The sequence below is a fragment of the Phocoena phocoena genome, chromosome 3, assembly GCF_963924675.1.
Source record: "Phocoena phocoena chromosome 3, mPhoPho1.1, whole genome shotgun sequence".
Classification (NCBI taxonomy): Eukaryota; Metazoa; Chordata; class Mammalia; order Artiodactyla; family Phocoenidae; genus Phocoena; species Phocoena phocoena.
In genome coordinates, this window is record NC_089221.1 from 62,910,371 (window position 1) to 62,932,564 (window position 22,194).

The 22,194-nt window shown below is 41.6% G+C and overlaps 1 protein-coding gene and 1 pseudogene across 1 annotated transcript in view; one reads left to right on the top strand and one right to left on the bottom strand.

Annotated features, from left to right (window-relative positions):
* ARSB (arylsulfatase B) overlaps positions 1 to 22,194 on the bottom strand; it is a 169,635-nt gene that overhangs the window by 87,925 nt on the left and 59,516 nt on the right. Inside the window, exon 5 of the mRNA XM_065874400.1 lies at positions 3,511 to 3,754. Within this exon, the coding sequence (XP_065730472.1) occupies positions 3,511 to 3,754 (244 nt within the window). The remainder of the gene's footprint in view (positions 1 to 3,510; positions 3,755 to 22,194) is intronic.
* On the top strand, positions 7,413 to 8,024 carry LOC136120798 (large ribosomal subunit protein eL15-like; annotated as a pseudogene).

Genomic DNA, 22,194 nt, shown 5'->3' on the forward strand with positions numbered 1-22,194 from the left:
AACTCAGTAGTTGTGGCTCGCGGGCTCTAGAGTGCAGGCTCAGTAGTTGTGGTGCATTGGTTTAGTTGCTCCGCGGCATGTGGGATCTTCCCGGACCAGGGCTCGAACCTGTATGCCCTGCATTGGCAGGTGGATTTTTAACCACTGGGCCACCAGGGAAGTCCCCACTGTGATGTTATAACATCTAGAAGAGTTTCCCGTTGATTAGAAAGGAAAAACATTCCTACCATTATGATTAGCGGTTCTGCTTTGGTTATATAAATTTAATGAAATATAAAGTAAGTTTTAAAATCCTTCGAAGTGTCTTGAAACAACCTATAGGCTGCTTATGAAGTTGAAAAGCAGAGAAACCATACAGAATCAGAAAGAACTTGGAGAAGCGATGTTCCCTAGAATTGACAAACATGTTCTATGGCTTCGAACAGATGAAAAACTGAAGCAGTCAAGGAACTCAGATTGCAAAGAACGTCACCCACTCCAGAATGGCTATTTCTTCTAAAATTTAATATTTTGGAGCAGACCTAAGAGGAATTGATAACTACGCAACTAGTGAAACAGATGCTCTCAGCATAGCCGACTCTGTTACTGCCATTACTGGCATTCCTATTTCATGAGACCTTTTTGAAATGTTCAGAAACTACTATCATCTTGAAAATGGTATTTCCAAGTAAATATCTTACTGAAAAAAAGGTCGAGAACTCTGGGCATTGACTGAGAATCTCTGACATTTGGCTGTCCATTTGTTTTTACTGCTTTGGAAGAGAAGCTCCTGACGTCAATGTGACTGGTTGCTTTCTGCATCGGCCTGCATGGGTGCCAAATGCTCTGCCGCTGGTACTGAATGAACGCTTGCCTAGTGTTGTGAGAAGCATCAACTTCATCGGGACAGTGGGGGCTGAATCATTGCTTTCAGGATCTTTTATCAGGAAAATGGAGCAGAATGAGAGCAGTTCTTCACTTACTAAACAGAAATTTGCTGAATTTCCAGAGGAAAGTCTTGAGATGCTTGATGAGACATTGGGCAGAAATTTTACTTTTTTCAAATAGAAAAGGAAAGCCACTCTCTCATGGTTTCACGTACTTGGACAATAGTTTTGGTTGTAATATTCTAGTTACAGCCCTGCAGTCAACATTATGTCTGCTGCTGAAGGATGCAGAGCTCCTGTTCTATTCAAGATGGGTCACTAGGAGTTCAGCATGCCCCTGACACTGAGGAAAGACCTTCTGCAATCTGGAATTAAGGGTGGCAAAACTTCTTCCAATTCCTCGGCAGGCAGAAGCAAGTATGTGCCAAACTCCTAAACGTTACTTCTGACAAAGATAATTTTAAGATTCAAGTGTGGGTTTATAGTCCAAAATTGGTGATATAGATGAACATCAATGACTTGCACTTTGCCAAAGATCAGAACCTCAGTGAATCTGGGAACAGAGGAAATTATTCAAAATAAATCCAACCGCTTCTCAACTCAAGCCTACCCTCATTTGGCCAAGTATGCCACGATAGCTCCATTTGCTCATGTGTGCTTTTATAAGCCACAATAAGCCAAGTGTGCTTCTTTTTTTTTGCCCCCAAAACGAAACAAAACAAAAAACTCAAAACTGATTGGATGGCAAGCCTGACACATATGTTATCATATCAAAACACTCAAAACTTTCTCCTGCTTCTGTAAGTCAAACTTCAACAGCCTTCATGGTGGAAGTTGGCGATAAGCTGAAGTTCAAGTTTTGCTTGGCTTGGAAATTTTTATTTCCTTTTTATCATAAAGTAGGTATTAATTTTTGCATTAAAAATGAGTGAGAGGCAGAGGTTTTCAAAGAATGTCATATTTTTCTATGTGTACATAGAAAAGAATGTGTAATCAATATCTAACATCATAAAAATAAATTCTATCTAAATTATTGTACATATGCTTAGGTACTTTTTTTGGTAACCTCAAAGCTTTCAGAGTCTCAAGGAGCTCTGTGATTCAAAAATCTGAGAAAAACCCCATTCCTCTGATTTAGATATTGACCTCATGTAACAAAATATCATTTCACAACAGTTCAAGAATTACACGGAAGAAAATCAAACCACAACACTTAGAAGAAAATATAAATGTTTAGCAGGTTTCAAGCTGAGAAAAAAGCTTTCTGAACAAAAAAGCAAGAGAAAAATAATAAATAAATAAAAATGGCCATTCTCTAGTTCAATTATTTAACTTCACTTATATCTAAGGGGAAAATCCAAACTGTAAACAGAGGAGGTCATTTTCCCCTGGTCACTAGGGGACCAGTCAATCAGCCACTACCCCTTGCTGTAACACCCAACAGAGGTTTAAAACTATTACACTAGACATTGTCACTCCATCAGTAGAAACAATACCTCCAGTATATGTATATTTATATTTGTTTATCAGTTGGATATATGTACTAATCTACTAATACATTATATACCTTATAAAATATATACTTAAAAAAGATGGGCTTCCCTGGTGGCGCAGTGATTGAGAGTCTGCCTGCTGATGCAGGGGACGCGGGTTCGTGCCCCGGTCCGGGAAGATCCCACATGCCGTGGAGCGGCTGGGCCCGTGAGCCATGGCCGCTGAGCCTGCGCTTCTGGAGCCTGTGCTCCACAACGGGAGAGGCCACAACAGTGAGAGGTCCGCGTACCGCAAAAAAAAAAAAAAAAAAAAAAAAAAAAAGATGAGATAAAATTAACTACAAATACAAGTTCTCAAGTTTTCTTCCTGCACCCTTGCAGGTGTGTACACCTCCCCATTTTGGGGACCGTTGTTCGGCATGGTGGTGGCTAAACAGGAAGGCCCTGCCACCATTTCCAAAGCTGAGTCTGCCTTCTGCTCCCCAGATTGTGTACCTCCTTCCCATCTGCCAGCTCTCGGTATCACAACACACTGTTTTACTGCCTTCCTAGTGCGGATCATTATGGGACGTCATCTACTTATTTATGGGTTTACTTGTTTCTTCCTACCCACCCCCCTGACTCCCCAGCTAGAATATAAGCTCTGTGAGAGCCAGGATGGAGCCTGTCTTGTTCATTCCTAGTTCCTCCACACCTAGAACAGAGCTTGGTACATAGTAGGTGCTCATTAGGTACTTATTGTGTAATAAGGGTATACAGCTGCTTCCCCACTCAAATTCCAGCTGTTCCCCCTGCTTGGTCCTCCATTCTCCTAGCAGGCAACAGGGCAGGTCCCCTGACGCTCTGCAGAAAGCAAACAATACCCTATCCTACTTCTTAGCAGAGCTTCCACTTTAAAGACCTCTCATGGAGGGTGAGCCACAGAGGACTATCTTGCTCCTCATAGAAAACACAGGCCCCCCAATCTCAAATCCAGAACTTAAAAATATATACATATATAATTACAGTATTTCTAAAGGCAGTTCTTCTTTTTCAATCATCTATTTGCAAGCTGAACTATCGTATTCATGCAAGAGCGATCCTTCTCAATCAAGTCAAGCTGTTCTTAGAGCTTCTGTCCTGGGAGGGAGAAGAGACAGGTGGGCAGGTACCTGATGGTTTTCCACACATCGAAGCCATCCAGAGGCTTGGTGCCCTCTGTGCTGCCCCCCGCCAGCTTCACCAGGGTCGGCAGCCAGTCGGAAATGTGGATGAGCTCCCGGTTCTTCACGCCCCTCCGTTTCAGCAAGGGGCCGGCCACAAAGCCCACCCCTCGCACGCCTCCTTCCCACAGGCTCCACTTTCTTCCTCGAAGGGGCCAGTTATTGCCCCCTGCCAATGTCTGCCCACCGTTATCTGAAACACAATTAGGTCATGGCATGAGGACAAGGCTAACTATTAGATATATTTAAGAACAGAAGACTTGGATGCATGTTATTATTAAATGGTGCTTAGGAACTAAGAAAGAAGATTCCTCTTTCCCCTCTCCCATAGCAGCTACCCTCCTCCCACCTAACACAACCCTCCATCCCACAGACATAACCAGGGCTCAGCACGGCACATGTCTGACACTAGACCTTTAAATCCTCCATGGAGAGGGCCACTGAAAAACAAGGAAGGCCCCTGAGGGGAACTGCTTGGGATAGAGCCCTGTTCTGAGCAATGACTAGGATTCAAATGCATGCATGCAACTTTGTGTAACACAGGAGAATGAACCCAGGTAGGTGGAGCCCCTCCCCGTACATGAAAAGACACCTCTGAATAAGTTTCACTTAGGAACCTAAGGCTCCTAATTAGTGGGGATAGCGAACCTTTTTATTTTCTTCCTGGAAAATTTTTCTAACATTTAAACTGGTAACAGAATTAACATTTGACTCCCTGGTGATCTGAACTCTTAAGAGTGAAAGTTGAAGACTTCCCCAGTGGGTTAAATGTCTCTGTACACAGAACAGTTGGATGGAAAAAATAATTGCAAGAAAAATTCCTCCCTTCTTGACAGGATGGCAGGACAAAGCTTCATCGTATACTGTATGCCAGGGAAGAGAAGGTTTCTCTCCCAAGACAGCCAAGGGAATGGAGGACATTGGGGAAGCCAGAGAAGATACAAAAGTGACTTCAGTATCTTACCAGCTGGGTGGGGCTCAGAGTTAGAAATTAAGTTGGACTGTAGAAAGTAAAAAGTCATATTTCTTACATACTGAGGTTGTAGAATCATATTATCTCCAAAAGTACTCATACACTCAGGTGACTTTAGAGATATGTTTTAAATATCACTTATTTGCATGTGCATTACACCGCGATTAAATGTTTTCTAAAAGCCACTGTTATCCAAATGAACCACAGGAGGGCAGTATGACAGATGTGCTCTATAGAACATAATGTATAAAGAAATCTAACACAGAAATCAAGCTCTATCAAAGCCAAAGGATGCTCATGGAAGGAAAAAGAACCAGGATTTGTTAAGCACCCACTCTGCACCAGGCACCATTTTAATTTCACGTTATCACAGACTCTGGAGTCTGACAGACCTGGAATTAAAGCATGATGCCAGCCACTCACTAGGTGTGTGACCCAGGGCAATACACTGCCTCAGTTTCTCATCTTTAATGTGGAGATAATAATTCCTACCTCATTCATGTATTATGGTGAGAATTAAGTGACATCATCTATAATAATGGTTTGGGGCTGGGGACCTGGCACAATCTAAGTTCTCAATAAATGGTAGCTAATATTTGTAACAATACAAATAGTCTAGTATTATAACTATTTTGTCATGAGAGACTTGAAGATGCCAAACAACTAATAAGTGGCAAAGCTAGGATTCAAACAATGTCTGTGTGACTCCCAGGCTCCTCCTGCCCCCAGAGTGCCCTGCTCCTGAGGTCCCTGGTATAGAGTGAGTTTTATATCTATATAAAACTTTACTTCTCTATGAAAAACATAAGCATGGTCAATCTCAGCTAAGTTTACACTCTTCCCATGATACAGCAGGAGAGCTATCTCAAGGTGATGATAATTCCCTTACGAGGAGCCTCTGATGCTGGTGGGTAAGAAATTCAAGGCTCTACTGTCAAGGAGGCTTCTGATCAAGCCCTTAGCACACCAGGTCTTCAGTTCTTCTCTGTGCCTTGTGAGGGGGAGAAGGAAGGGTCTTGAGCTACATTAGAGGAAGGTAACAGTTCTTCAACACAGGTGGGTGACAATCAATCTCATCATTTGCTATCAGACAAGAACCTTTTCTTAAACCTCACATCTCTTCTTGACAAAGCAAATGGTCACCCAAGCCAGTTTATTAAATACACATTCTATTTCACATGTGCAGACCTGCACGCTCAAAACAGGGGGCACCATCTTTAGACAAAGGGAATTCCTCGCACTCCACTGAGTATCAGTCACCAATAACCACTGTATCAAAACTTAAAAGAAGGTGCTGTTCATGTGATACAAAAATACACTGGAAAGAAGTGTTTACACTCTACCTGTGAAGCCAAGAATGGCTAAGACAGCACGATCATTTCCCTGTGCTGTCTGGATTGCTATAAATGATACTGGCTCAGGGCTTGCAGAAGATGCCTGTTGTCTCCATTTTTGATAGATTACACTCCTTTGAAATATTAGATAATGCCTCTTTCAGTTCCACCTATTTGTTAGTGCTCAGTACAAAAATGGTGGATGATGAAGATGGTAGAAACAAGAGTGGAGGTGATGGGGAGAAGCGTGGGGTGGGTCTGGAATCTGATCTCAGGCCCTTGACGTATGACTCAGGAAGGAAAATACTCTGGGCTGTAACGAGAATTTGGCCACGGCTGCTACCGTAGGAGCTGGAAGGTGTTTCCACATCTTATTTGGGAGGTGCCGATGCAGTGCGTGTGACTGTTTTTGCATTAGCTTCTGTGATGTTTTTCCCATTAGCAATGATAAGCGATTCTATCGTCTGTTATCGATGTGGCTTCTGCCATCATTTTTTTGAGAGCACTCCAGGGAGAAAGGACTGTTAATTGACACACCTGCAACTCATTCTCTTGGGCTCCCCAGTCACAAAGCCAACTGTAGAATCCACTGCATGAAGAGGACAATTCAGCTTTGCCAGGGACCTGGCCAGGCGGCACTGGCTGATGGTCTCCACTTACCAGCAAAAATCCACAGACTTAGGCCTTTGAGAAATAGGGTGCTTGCTGTCCATTGGTTCTAGTGCATTTGCCCAGGTATTTCAAGGAGTTGGACATAAAATTGATCAGAGTAACCAAGAATGAAATCGGCTCATTTGAAACAAGGTAGAGAAGGGGGCTTCCAATATCGTTCACTTAAGTCTGACATAAAGTTCAAAAAGACAATGAAGACCTAGAGTCTGTCATACAGAGTGAAATAAGTCAAAAAGAGAGAGACAAATACCATATACTAACACATATATATGGAATTTAAGAAAAAAAATGTCATGAAGAACTTAGGGGTAAAACAGGAATAAAGACACAGACCTACTAGAGAATGGACTTGAGGATATCGGGAGGGGGAAGGGTAAGCTGTGACAAAGCGAGAGTGGCATGGACATATATACACTACCAAACATAAGGTAGATATCTAGTGGGAATCAGCCGCATAGCACAGGGAGATCAGCTCCATGCTTTGTGACCGCCTGGAGGGGTGGGATAGGGAGGGTGGGAGGGAGGGAGATGCAAGAGGGAAGAGATACCGGAACATATGTATATGTATAACTGATTCACTTTGTTGTAAAGCACAAGCTAGCACACCATTGTAAAGCAATTATACTCCAATAAAGATGTTAAAAAAAAAAAGAAAAACAAAAAGACAATGAAACCACCACCATTTCAAACACGTTTCTTTTCATTTTCTCTCCTAATTTTCCTTTGGGCAAAAGTTAATTTTTGTTCTTGTTAAGAATTAATTTTCAAGAGAAAATGTTCAGGTTTCATTTCCTGGCTGACATGAAAAAACTTCCAAATCAAAATAAGATGACTCGCCTTTCTGTCTGGCGGCAGCCATCAGGTGAGCCGAGATGCGCGCTTACAAGTACCTCCAGGAGCTATGGAGGAGAAAGCAGTCGGATGCGATGCACTTTTGCTCAGGGTGCGCTGCCGGCAGTATCGCCAGCTCTCGGCGCTGCTCCGGGCGCCCCGCCGCACCCGGCCCAACAAGGCGCGCAGGCTGGGCTACAAGGCCAAGCAAGGTTATGCCATATGTCGGATTCGTGTGCACCGCGGTGGCCAAAAATGCCCAGTTCCTAAGGGTATCACCTACAGCACGCCTGTCCACCATGGTGTCAACCAGCTCGTTTGCTCGAAGTCTTCAGTCTGTTGCCGAGGAGCGAGCTGGACGCCACTGTGGAGCCCTGAGGGTCCTGAATTCTTACTGTGTTGGTGAAGATTCTACGTACAAATTTTTTGAGGTTATCCTCATTGATCCATTCCATAAAGCTATCAGAAGACACCCTGACACCCAGTGGATCACCAAACCAGTCCACAAGCACAGGGAGATGCGGGGGCTGACATCTGCAGGCAGGAAGAGCCGCGGCCTTGGCAAGGGCCACAAGTTCCACGACACGATCTGTGGTTCTCGCTGCGCAGCCTGGAGAAGGCGCAATACTCTCCAGCTCCACCGCTACCGCTAATATAAGTAATGTTTGTAAAATTCTTAGCTAATAAACAGTTTAGGACATCCATGTCTGCTTGAAAGTGTTTTTTAATGTCTGTTAAAACTAGTTGTGTGCAGATTGTTCAATGAATGCATTGTCAAATTCTGAAAGTTAAAGTGCAATAATATTTGAAGACTTTAAGTGATGGTGTATCTTGTTTCTAGTAAGGGAAATGCCTTTGTTTTTGCTTTATTAGAGAGTTGATATGTCTGTGTTTAAAATGCGGTTTGGGGGATTCCCTGGTGGTGCAGTGGTTAAGAATCCACCTGCCAATGCAGGGGACATGGGTTCGAGCCCTGGTCCGGGAAGATCCCACATGCCACGGAGCAAGTAAGCCTGTGCACCACAACTACTGAGCCTGCATGCCTAGAGCCGGTGCTCTGTAACAAGAGAAGCCACCTCAATGAGAAGCCCACTCACCGCAACGAGGAGTAGCCCGCGCTCACTGCAACTAGAGAAAGCCCGTGTGCAGCAATGAGGACCCAATGCAGCCAAAAAAATAAAATAAATAAATTTTTTTAAATGTCATTTGGTACAATAGGTATAAAATTCTTTAAAAGAGGAGTGCAGAAACGAGCCATGTAGATTTGTTGGTGCATGTGATAAAATCCACAGCTTTACTGGGGTGATGCAATGCTCTGCTGGTTTACTCTAAAGTGGCTGTTTCATGGAGTTTGGCATGAAACCCAAACTTTAAATTGGGTTTTCCTTGGAAATGTGAAGGATGTCGTGATCCTTTATCATGATCATATACAGAAAAATAATGAAAGTTGACTAGGGCCCACATTTTTAGACTTAATCTACTATTCCACTTATGTAACTGCTGCTTCCAAAAGGCAAAAAGTAAAGGAATGCCACCATTTTTTAAAGAGAATTGAAAAAACCTGTTGCAAGATGTTTCTCTTACAAATTGAAACAAATCCTGGTTAACCTAAATTAAATTGCCTTGGCCTCCATGGTACCACTGAAGTTCACATAAAAGGTGGGAGTTCCTGATTCAATCCTATGACTCTGGGATCTGTAGAATACTTAACTTCATGCAAAATAGTCATGGTATTTACACTAGTGTATATCGAAACTGATGGAAATCGAACACTAGGTAAATGAGAAGGGAGTTTTTAACCCTAAGGTTTGTAAGCTAGTGATGCTAGGATTGGGAAATTGGTGTTCATCAGGTACCTTTCAAGTGTGGGAGGATAGAAAAGGCTTGGATCAAATTTTTAAATGTTTTATCTGTAGTATTAGTTTGTGACCATTATGAACTCTAAGCCACCTTAGGGGGGAAAACAGGGTTGGTTTTATTTAAAAGTAACATTGCTAAGTCCAATCCGTGTTACCTTGGGTCAAGCCAATTTATCCATTCCCATAAGCTACTGAGGAGAGACATGTAGTTGGTGTCAATACAAGTTGAATTGGTTTCCAAAAAAAAAAAGAAAAAAAATAAGATGACTCCAGCTAGTAAAGGAAGCTATGAAACATTTCTGGGGGGGGGGGAATCATTTTTCAGCAATGTTTTTGGCAGGGGGAAAACCTGATTATAAAATCTTTGCCGTATAGAAAATAAATGTCAAAATAAAACAAACGTCATCTACAGATGGTAAATCTCACTTTATTATTCATTATTGAACAAAAATAGCTGTCAAAAAGTCACGAAAAACACTGGTTAGCCAAAGATCCGAACAAACACATTAAGTATATGACAGTGAAGCCTCATTCGCATCCAGCTGAGAAAAATTAAGATGGAACCATGACAACAGCATTAGTTTTTAGGACTACTCCCCAAACAGGGTAATGCTGTGGCTTGGCTTTAGAAAGCTGCCCTGAACCATCAGTGTATATCTCCACCTTGCTGCCCCCACGGATCCTTCAACCCTGGCTTATCCAAGACAGCTCCTCACTCTGACATGGGGATCCTGGAGAGAAAAGCAAGGAAGGCTCCAGCAGCCTTGCACCAGGGCCTGGACTTCCCTCTGAACAGGCCACCCACGGGAGTGTGACAGACGAGCAGACAACAGGATTTCAGAGACCAAGAAGACTCTTTGTCCGATAAAGGACCTGTTACTCATGGTTGATTCTTTTAGACGAATTTTTTACTTAAAGCAAATTGGAGAGTTAATGTACGTCTTAGTAGTCATCTAAAGGATTAGGTAAATTCAATCTTCTCCTAATGAAAGATTCTAGAGAACATATCTACCCAGACATTCAATTTACAATCTGATGTTCTTCTCTTTCCCTCTTGCTCTACATTCAACACATTCACTTCTGCCAAGTTGATCATGAAAATGGATTTCCAATCCACCTCCCCCTTCTCCAGCCCCGTTGCCTTGGGTCCAGCACGGGTCTCACCTGGACACCTGGGGTAACATACGGAATGTTTCACGTTGCTATCAGAGGCATCTTTGTGAAGCCCAAACCAATCAGGCCACAAGCGTGTTTAAAGACCTCTAACTGCTTCCCAATCAGGAGAAAGTTCAAACTTCAGTCCAACACATGGAATCCTTCATATGTGGCTCCAAACTACTTCTGGGGCATCAGCTCCTGCCCTTCCCCACAAAGCATGCACTGTGCTTCAGTCACAGAGAACTTACTTCTTGTTGTTAGACTACAACATGCTGACGTTGCCTGGGTACAGGTTGGCTCCTTTGCCTAAAATGCCCTCCCCATCTTTCCTGCTTGACTTAATAATGTCACACTGCCGTTTTTAATTTACTCCCCCCAGACAACCTCTGTCTCTTCACTGTCCTCCTGCACTTTATACTTTTCTATCACACTTATCTCTGTATGGTGTTGATCAGTTATTCGTGGTTTGTCTTCCCTGAGAACTCTGGCTCTCCAGGACAAGAACAATGTCTTTGCATTCCCCAAGACCTAGCACAGGACCTGCCAAAGAGAAAGGCTCGAGATCTGAGGGTGGAGAAGGGGGAACAAATAAGTGAATGGAGAAAAGGCCACCAAAAATGGAGACTGAAGACACTAAAAATTAACTCTGATTACTGCAGAGGGTTTTCTGAGCCTTCATCCAGCCACCCCATGACCTTAACTTTTAGGAAGCTGTTCTGCACACAGATGCTGCTTATTTTACAGGATATTGGCAAGAGGCACTCCTGGAACCCCATGAGGATTTAAACAAATCCAACCCACAAATACCAGAATTGTTTGTCCAATCTGGATCAGTTACCCAAAGTCAAAGGGGTTGTTGGAGAGCATTTGAGGAAGCACAGTCCTGGATGGGAAGAGAGTCCTCACTCACCCCTGTAACAAATCTTTCTGGATTTCATGGCCCATGGACTACTCTAGCTTTGGGGAAATGGCAGAATATGGCAGAAAATAAGACAGACAAGGTCCTTTCACATGGAGTGAGTAGAAAAAGAGGTAGGATCTCTCTACTCGTGGTAACTGGTGACTAGGCCTCTCAGAGAAGCTGTAACCAGAATGACGGGGTAGAGCCAACCACCATCAGAGAGAGGAGAACCCAGGCACGAGGTGCAGGAGGCTCAAGGGCCTGATTCATTTACACATTAGATGGCGGGTGTTCTGTGTCAAGCTTCTTTTTTTTTTTTTTGCGGTACGCGGGCCTCTCACTGTTGTGGCCTCTCCCGTTGTGGAGCACAGGCTACGGACGCGCAGGCTCAGCGGCCATGGCTCACGGGCCCAGCCGCTCCGCGGCATGTGGGATCTTCCCAGACCGGGGCACGAACCCGCGTCCCCTGCACTGGCAGGCGGACTCTCAACCTCTGCGCCACCAGGGAAGCCCCTCTGTCAAGCTTCTTAATTAAATACTAAATTAACTGTACTCTTAAGAACCACTCTGAACTTAAGGAAAACTTGAGCTGAACGATGACTAGATATAAACAAAAAGCTGTCTGTTTTATGACTAATATATTTTTTCCTATCATTACTACAGTCACATTTCTAATTTTATTGAAGTGTACTCAAGGGATAGGGATTAAGTGCTGTGAGTTTGGGCAAATCACTCTCTCTCTGAGCCTAAGTTTTCCCCATTTGAAAAATGAGGATAATAACAATACCCATTTTAACACAGAGCCTGGCACAGAAGTAGTGCTTAATAAATATTAGCAATTTTCATCGCTGATAACTACCACCAGCAACAGTATCAAACTATGCAGAGCAGAGCAGGCTCCTAGCTGGGTATTTATTAAATAGATGCCAGATTTAGGTTTTATAACCATACTCGGAAGTGCCATGCTTTTGTAAGAAGGTATTTCAAGCATAGACCCTTCCAAGGAGCATTCTCTTCTCTGTATGTAATTTCTTGAGCATCATAAAAACACGATGAATTGTGAGGGGTTTTGTTACGATTCCTTTCTGTTTCCATGAATTTAAATAAAGCGTATCAATGATCAAAGAAAGAGGTACAATGGCCATAGCCTGTCATTCAAATTATATTTCAGAAACGGTATCTTTATTCAGATATTCATCTGAATATTTGTAGGGGTTTTAAATGGTTTGCAGCATTCAGGGCAGATCAACACTCTGACCTCTCAACTCCCAGTCAGACACAATCAGACTTGACATCTTGATTAAAAGAACCAGCAAGGGGAGTGTTCCTGCCGAGCTAGCATTAAGGGGGATTCTGGTGGAATGGGATTGGCAGGCAGATGCCAAATAAATGATGCAGCCACCGAAAGAGCTAAAGATAAAGAAAGATGGATGCAGGGGAAGAGCAAAATCAGGAAGGAATGGGGGTCAAAAAGAAAAAAAAAATTACACAGGGTTGTAGTAAAAGATTTCCTCATTTTAATGGGACTCATGTCATCGTTTATAATGATGAAATACCAATGGGATTTTATCTTCTCCTTTAAAACTTATTAAGGATGAAAAGTCTCAAAAGTCTGTTGAAAGATTGAAAACATTTGGTCTCGAAAAGTGAAAATGGAACTGGGAACTGGAAAACAGTGTCCTCATTTATTATGTATTGGTAGGCAAATCACTGAACTTTTTTCTGAAGTTTAAATCATAGGTACTCACAGATCCTGGAGATCCTTAAATGAAAGTTGTAAGCACAAAATGTTATGAGTCACTCTCACTTAGATGGCAAGGGTAATGCTAGCTTTGATCTCCACATTGTGGATCCCCTAACAAGTAGCACAGAAGCCCTTTGTTTGGAATATTTAGAGTCAAGAAAAGTACCAAATGTTTATTCAGTCCTTTCTTACAACTAAAGCTCTCCTTGCTTTTCCTGAAGTTCGATCTTGAAAGAATGCTTGTTTTTTTTTTTTTTTAAGCTAATAAAGTTATGAATTTCAGGGCAAACTAAAATGCTTTGGCACCTTTACGGAGTATCATAGTTTACTCACAAATTACTTGGCTCCCCTTCCAGACTTGAAACCCCTTTAAGGTGGCCAGATAATTTTTTACTAGATAGCTATTTATCTGTCACTAACGCCGATCAAGAAGTGATAGATGTAAAAAGTATTACAGAAGTGCTTTAGAGTGTGGCAAGTTCAAAGACAGCAGGAGAGAAGTGAAACTATCAAGAGGTAGAAAAAAGTAAAATTGTGATTGCAAAATAGTAAGCGGACTACTTGTATGGTGAGAAAGATGGGAATTGAGGTCAATGATTTTTTCAGAGAGAATGATACTAGAGAAAGCTCACATATTCTATTTGGGCAAGCATCAACTACTTTAATTTGTCTTTATGTTTCCAAATCTACAACACAAGTTAAATGTTCTGAATTTACCCTTGAAGCAGAAACAACATTTTACTGGATCTCTACTTCATAAGTAGTACGATTTGCTTTTAGGGTTACTTGATAAAAGTCAATAAACCAAACTGAGTGGACAGGCAGTTTTGTTTCCCCAAAGCTCTTCTCTGAAGTTTGCTAACTGCTAAAGGATCTCACTAGTATGTGATTGTCTAATTATGGCAGGAGAGACCAAGAAAAAGGTCATGAGAACATTGATTAGCACAATCTTCTTTGAAGAAAAACAGAAGAGTAAATCCTAAGAGATCTCATCACAAGGAAAAAGATATTTTCTTCTTTTTCTTTTATTTTGTACCTATACAAGATGATGGATGTTCACTAAACTTAATTGTGGTAATCATTTCATGATGTATGTAATTCAAATCATTATGCCATACACCTTATACAATGCTGTGTGTCAATTATATCTCAATAAAGCTGGAGGAAGAAGAAAAAAAAGAACAGAAGAGTGAAACATTTAATGACAGAAACAAACAAAAAAATTCCACACACCTAAATACTAAGAAGTTTGTTAAAAGAACTTCAAATATTGAATGCATACATAATTAAGGTATAAGAACAAGATTCCCTTCAGATCTGCAGATAACACCTGGTCCAAAGGCAGAGTGAAACAAACTCTGAGTTCTCAGACTCCTGGCCCTCCTGACCACATGAGGTGGGCAGTACCCCTCTGACCAGGATGAAGGGGTCAGTGAGAGGGAGGAGAAGTCCAGGTGACCCTGGCCATCCCAAGGGCAGGGGAAGACAGTGCTAGCTGTTGGGAGTGAAGGCAGCTGGAGGAGAAGAGAATGTGTGGCAGGAAGCCTGGGTCCCTTGCCCAATGAGAGGCGGCAAGTAGTTAAGTGGAGGCACTTTAGCGAGACCAAAGGACACTGAGAGAGAGAGAGGTCCGGTACCTGGGAAACGCAACGTCTCCTGATCAGCCATGAGCTAGGGTTAAAAAACAAGACCAAACAACCAAACAAATCAAAATAAATGCCCTGAGTGACCACAATAGGCATCACCAAGTCCCTGCAATCAGATCCTAACTCAGGGCCCATTTGGTTTCAGACACAATTCTAATAATATGTATGATGGCTGGCTTCCTAATTTCATAGCAGATTGGGTAGGTGCAGACTGCTGGAGTTGGTCTCCTAAGAATGAGGGAAGGAGCAGAAAAGATATGCATTTTAAAAGAAAAAAATATGAATTTTAGTTTTAAAACTAAAAAAAGAATTTCCCTGTTTTTCTAGTGTTAAGTGATCCACACTGATGTATATTAAGGACACCACCGTATGAAGCATAACACAATAACGAAAAAATTAAAATGATAACCTTACATCATTAAGACGGTAAGAGGCTCGGGGTATAGTTAAGGACAGCTTAGACCTAGAAAAAGGTTTATAGCCCATATTCATGTCTCTGATCCCACCTAGATCAATATAATGTGACCACCTCCACCTGTCATTTTCAGGTCACAACTGCAGGCACACAGAAACTTTTACCATCATGGCATAGAGTTAAGCCTATACATGGAAAAGAGAGAAAATGATTCCAGGTCAGAGTTGGGACCCCAGAAGGACTGAGCTCAGCTGCAGGCGGGGGAGGGGGGGGGAGCAAGTTACACTTCTTTGCACGTCTACTTTCGTGAATTGAAACCTGTGATTACCAGGCATATGTGTGAGCATTATGGCTGGACACCCTGTGTTTGGTGGCTAGAATAGTTGTGTTAAGTTACCCTGCAGGTGAGATAGAAGGTGTTTTTACTGTTGTGGTTATTTGGTTTTTATTGTGGATGTGGTAATATGTGACCTGACTGCAGGCTCATTCACAGATTTTACCTTTTTATCTAATAGCACCTGTAATAACTGGGAAAGTTCTGAAATAGGGGAAAAAAGCTTCTATGTCATGGTTCTCAAGCCTTTCAAGCCTCACACTCCCTTATTATAACAAATGTTTGGTCGTGCTCCTTTGACTCCCTGTAATGGAACTCATACACTTGCACACCTAATTTTTAAAATAACTTTAAATGTAATATAAAGGAAAAATGGCAACTGATAATAAAATAACATGTATTTCATATGAAAACGTGCAGGCACAGAATATATAGCAAAATGGTTAGATAATTGCCTGGACTATATATGAATACAACTGGACTTAAAGGAGGCCATTCCACACTAGAAGTACAGAAGAATGAAAGAGAGCAGGGATGAACACGAGAATAAAAATCGGAATTTATCTTCCAGAAAACAGGTAGAAGCCTAAACTTCCCAACTCATTCTACGAGGCCAGCATTACTGATTCCATAGCCAAAGACACTACACAAAAAGAAGACTACAATGAACAGAGGTGCAAAAATCCTCAATAAAATTTCAGTAAATCAAATCCAGCTATGTATAAAAATGATAATACGTGATTGTGTTAGTTTTCTATGGCTGCCATAACAAATTACTACAAATTTAGCCACTTAACACAAGTTCATCATCCTATAGTTGTAAGTCTGAAGCAAGTCTCATTGGGCTAAATCACAGTGTTGGGAGGGCTGCATTCCCTTTCAGAGGCGAGAGGAGGATCTCTTTTTAGCCAGTTTCTAGAGGCTGCTAGAATTCCTTCGCTCTACACTCTCTTCCTCCATCCTCAAAGTCAGCAATGGCAGTTGAGTCTTCTCACTTGGTATTATTTTGACCTCCTCTTTGTCCCTCTCTTCCACTTTTTCTAAATTAATTAATTAATTAATTAATTAATTAACTTTTGGCTGTGTTGGGTCTTGGTTTCTGTGCAAGGGCTTTCTCTAGTTGCGGCGAGCGGGGGCCACTCCTCATCACGGTGAGCGGGCCTCTCACTATCGCGGCCTCTCTTGTTGCGGAGCACAGGCTCCAGACGCGCAGGCTCAGTAGTTGTGGCTCACGGGCCCAGTTGCTCTGTGGCATGTGGGATCTTCCCAGACCATAGCTCGAACCCGTGTCCCCTACATTGGCAGGCAGATTCTCAACCACTGTGCCACCAGGGAAGCCCCCTCTCTTCCACTTTTAAAGACTTGTGATTCCATTTGGCCCAGTCAGATAATATTCCCATCTTAAGGTCACCTGATTGGCAACCTTAATTCAATCTGCAACCTTAGTTCCCCTTTGCCATATAACATAAGATATTCAGAGGTTCAGGTCTTTAGGACGTGAACATCTTTGGGGGAAGCGAAGGGAACATTGCCCTGCCTACCACAATCATGATGAGCAAACGAGGCTTATCCTAGGATTGCAAGTAATTTTCAAATAAAAGAATGATGCTGGGAGAATTACACTACCCTACTTCCAAGACCTCCTATAAAGCTCCAGTACTCCAGACAGCTTGGTACTAGAATAGGGAGCCTAATAAAAGAACCGTCCGTTAGTGATTATTTGATATTTAGCAAAGGTGCCAAATAAGCCAGCTGAGGAAAAAGTCTTTGCAACAAGTGATTCTAGAGTAACTGAATATCTACGGGAGGGGGAAGAAAGAACCTTGACCAATCCCTACTTCACAACTTACAGAAAAATTAATTGAAGATGGCTCATATTTCAACTCAATAGTAAAAAAAAAAAAAAAAAAAAAAAATTAAAATATGAGCAAAGGACTTGAACAGACATTTCTCCAAAGAAGATATACAATGGGCAAGAAGCACATGAAAAAAAATGTCCAAGGGGATGCAAATCAAAACCACAAGAGATACCACTTCACACTTACTAGGACGGCTATAATAAAAAAGCCTATGACAAGTGATGGTGAGGATGTGGAGAAACTGGAACCCTCATACACTGCTGGTGGGAATGTAACATGGCACAGCTGCTTTGGAAATAGCAGTCCCTCAAGAAGTTAAACAACCCAGAAATCCCACTCCTAGGTGTGTATTCAAGAGAAATGAAAACATATATCCACACAAAAGCCTGTGCATGAATGTTCATAGCAGCATTATTCATAACAGCCCCAAAAAGTGGAAACACTCAGTGCCATTAATTATGAATGGATAAGATGTGATATATTTTCAGCAATATACAGGGAAAAAAAAGGACCACAATAAAAAGAATGAAGTACTGACACATTCTACAATATTGGTGAACCCTGAAAACATTATGCTAATGAAAGAAGCCAGATAAAAAGGCCATATACTGTATTTTTCCCTTTACATGAAATGTCCAGAAGAGGCAAATCTATAGAGACAGAAAGTAGATTAGTGGCTTCCAAGGCCTGGGAGGAAGGGGAAAATGCTAATGGATACAGGATTTTTTTGTGGGGGTGAGAAAAAAAATTAGATAATGATGACGATTGTACAACTCTGTGAATATACTAAAAACCACTGAATTGTACACTTTCAAAGGATGAATTTGATGGTGATGTGAATTATATCTTAACAAAACAAAGCTGTATGAGAAGAAAAAGATGGACCAAAGACCTAACTGTAAATGCTAAAACCATAAATCTTTTATAGAAAAGCGTAAGAGAATATCTTTGTTACTTGGAGGTAGGCAAATGTTCTTAAAATCAACAGGTTTGGTAATACATTTATGTATTAAAATTGATAAGACCCATAATGGTGTAAGATGAGACAGAGTGATAATGTAACTTCAAAGGCAGAATAAGCAGTAAAGTGCAGCTGTGGTCAGCCGGTGGGATCTCACTGCAATTAAGCATCCACTCTACATTTTTTGCCCTTTGGATGAGAGGTGGGTTAAGGAAGAAACCCTACATTCAGGAAAACTCTTCCTGTTGTCACTAAAATGTATATGATCTGCTTCACGGAAACAGTCCAAGCCTGCCCACTCCATGTATATTTCAGAGCACAGGCAAGGTTATACCTCAGTACAACAGATGTGAGTCTTTTAGACAGTGCATTCTCAACACCACCCTAATTATCAAAACCCAGAGCTTCCAGGACATGGCAGATTCTTTGTTCTTGTTTTCACCAATCCATCAAATTGACTTGGCTTCTTTTAAAAACGGTAGATCTTTTCTGGAATCAATGTGTCTCTCTTTCTCTTACAGACCCCTACTCTTTATACCTCAGTTTTTCATCAGGGCCTTTTGTGGTAAGCTGACCGTACAAAACATCTGCCTGGCATGTGAGACACAAAATTTTCTTTTGGAAAGCTTTTTGTATGTACCCAAAGAGACTGCTTCATTGTTTATTCCATTTTTGGCTTCCTGCAAGTTTAAATGTGGAATCAAGTGGAAAATGACTTCAAAATAGATAAGAGATTACATGAATCTTTCCATTCTTCATGAGTCATATGAAGATATATTAACCCTATCAGATATGAAATACTGTGCTAGTGATTTATTTTTTATTTTCTGATTTGTGTACGGTAAAATTCACTTGTTTTGGTGTGTAGTTCTATGAATTTTTACAAATGAAGTCATATATCTAGCACCACAATTGAATGTGAAAATTAATAAAGGGAAGACTCACTAAAATGGAGTTGAAGGCCAGAAGGAGAAGTTCTCACACAGTACCACTCAACGTCAATTTCAGGAAGAACTGTCAATTACAGACCCCAACAGAAGAATCACCAACAGGAAAGAATCATCAAATACCCGGACCTCAACAGGAAAAGACATACATTGTATCTCTTACAAGAAATCGACCACCTCAGCGACTCAGCCAATGAAAAACCACATTCACCTCGAACTCTCACTTTTCTCCAATGGACTTTCATTCAAAACAACCCTTCCCAACTTCTTCCTTTTTCTCTAGAAAATAATATCCCTCTCCTTTATTGGACTTGCCTATTCTTTTGCTATATCTTGCTTGTCCTGAATGTGCAGTTCTTCGCCATTCCTGAATAAACTCATTTTTGCTGGTAAAATAACTTTTAAGGTCAACACAAGATACAGAACAACTCCGTCACCCCAGAATCAGTCCCTTGTGCTACCCCTCTATAGTCAAATCCTCCACCCAACCCTTAACCCCTGACAACGACTGATGTTTTTTCCATCTTCAAAGTTTTCCTTTTCCAGAATGTCATATAGGAAGAATCACACAGTGTGCAACCTTTTGAGTCTGGCTTCTTGCACTCAGCATAATGCATTTGAGATTCATGCAAGTTAGCACATGTATAATGGTTCATTATATTACTGAGTAATAGTCCACTGTACAGATGTACCAGAGTTTCATTTATTTACTAGTTGAAGGACATTTGAGTTTTTTCCCGGTTTTTAACAATTATTGATAAAGCTGCTATAAACATGGGGGCATAGGTTTTTGTACAAACATATTTTCATTCCTCTTGGGTAAATCCCCATGATCAGAATTTCTGCTTTCAAGATGTTTTTTCATCTTTGGTTTTCAGTAGTTTGATTACAATGTAGATGTGGTTTTCTTTGGGTTGATCTGATTTTACTGAGCTTCTTGAATCTATACATGTATCTTTTACCAAATTTGTGAAGTTTTCAGACATTATCCCTTCACGTACTTTTTTTCTGCACCAGTATTTTTCCTTTTCTTCCGGGACTGTAATGACATAAATGTTAAACCTTTTGATATGGTTCTATAGGTCCCTCAGCTCAAGTTTTCATCTTTTTCCTCTCTGTCTTTCAGACTGTGTAATGTCTACTGATCTATCTTGCAGTTCACTGACCCTTTCCTTTATCATCTTCATTCTGCTATTGGGCCCATAGAGTGAATTTTTAATTTCAGGTACTGTATTTTTCAGTTCTAAGATTTCAATTCGGTTCTTTTTTTCCCTTTCTATTTCTCTTGAGAATTTTTATTTTTCCATTCATTTCAAGAGTGTTCAAGTTTATCTCATGGAGAATAGTTATAACTAACCCAATTAGGTTCAGAATACAAGTTCTGTCTTGTCTGTGGACAGTGGTCCTAATATCAGTTTAGTTTTTAAAGTCTTTGCAATGATGTTTGGGTTTACCCAGTGTGTGCCCAACCCAGGGTTTAGTGTGGGACTCGGGCAGTGACTTATACCACAGGTGAGTTCCTGAAGTCTTTGCTTGACTTCTTTGGGTCTGTGTGACACCTGCACATCTTGGAGCTGAGCCTGGGACTTATGTCAGTTTACACACAGAATCAGGGGATCCTCTTCTCCAGCTCTTTCCTCTCTGAGATTCCCCTATACTTTCCAGCCCCCAGCGTTCCCTTTTCCTGGCTCCTCTGGTCAGAAAGACAGGTTTCTCTCAGATTTTAGCCTCCTAAAAACACAACTGAGGTTGTCTTTCGGAGCAAAGTAGCAAAAAGAGAGAGAGAGAGATAAAGTAATAGGATCCTCTTACTCTTTGGACAAAAGGGGCCCCTTTTCCCTGGTCCTGTGGTCAGAAAGAACCTTCTTATTGCATTTTAGGAGCCCAAACCACTACCACAAAAGCAATGCAGATCTTCAAGTGGGGCTGGCCTTGGGGCAGGGTCAGGAGAGAAAAGAGAGAGAGAAAAAAGAAACAAATAAAATGTGAATTCCCCTATATTTTCTAGCAAAAGACTCCTTTCCCAAACCTCTGGTCGGAAATAGGGGGTTTCACCTGTAGATTCTGCTGCCAACACCTGATTCATAGTTCCATAATTCCATCAGCCCTTGGGTCAAAGCCGAGAGACGGAGGAGTGATAACAAAGCCCACAAAACTCACCCCGGGTGTAGGGGATTGGTGATTCTTTGACTTCAGCCCTGTTCACCATTTGCTTGCTGTTGTTTACTTTTTAGGTGCCCCAGGCAGTTGTTTTCTGTATTGTCCAGAGTTTTTAGTTGTAATCCACGAGAGATACAGGCTTTACGTGGCTGGTCCATCCTGCCCAGCACCAGTAGGGTACGCTCATGATTTTAATGAGAATAGGCCCATGGGACTTGTGATGTCTGGTCCTGGGTTTTGCTGGTGTTCGTTTTTGTTTTGTTGTTGTTGTTTTTACCTTTGCCTGAATTTATATAGAAACAGAATGAACGACACCTCATGCCAGGTAAGAATAAAAAAGAAAGCTATTATTTGAAAGGCCTTAATTGAGCACCTGCTCAGTGCCCATGACTGCTGTCAGCACTGTGGGAAAAGACAACAGAGGGTCAATACATGGTCCCTGCTCTCAAGGGACATGAGAAGCCCAGCCCAGGTGAAAGACAGAAGACTGTCCACTATTGGGGTTTAAAAGGATATAGAGAAAGAAGAGAGATGAAAACTGGGGAATTAGAGAGGGTGACATGGAGGCTGTTCAACCTTGGGCCAGACCTTGATGGAGAGGAAAAGGCACATTCCACCCAAGGGGGAGAGGGCTTGATGGGGTAATTATTCTTCCAAAGTTGGTTTTGTACATTTTTATTACGCACTGAGTTTATTTGCCCAAAGGAAAACTAAGAGGCAGTTTCTCAGGGCATTTTATTACTTCTGACCCTGTTCTTCCCTCCCCTTCTCTCAACTTGGTAAAAAGCGTTTCCAGGACTTTGGTTCAGAGTGAGGACTGGAGGCCCAGTCATGCTGGA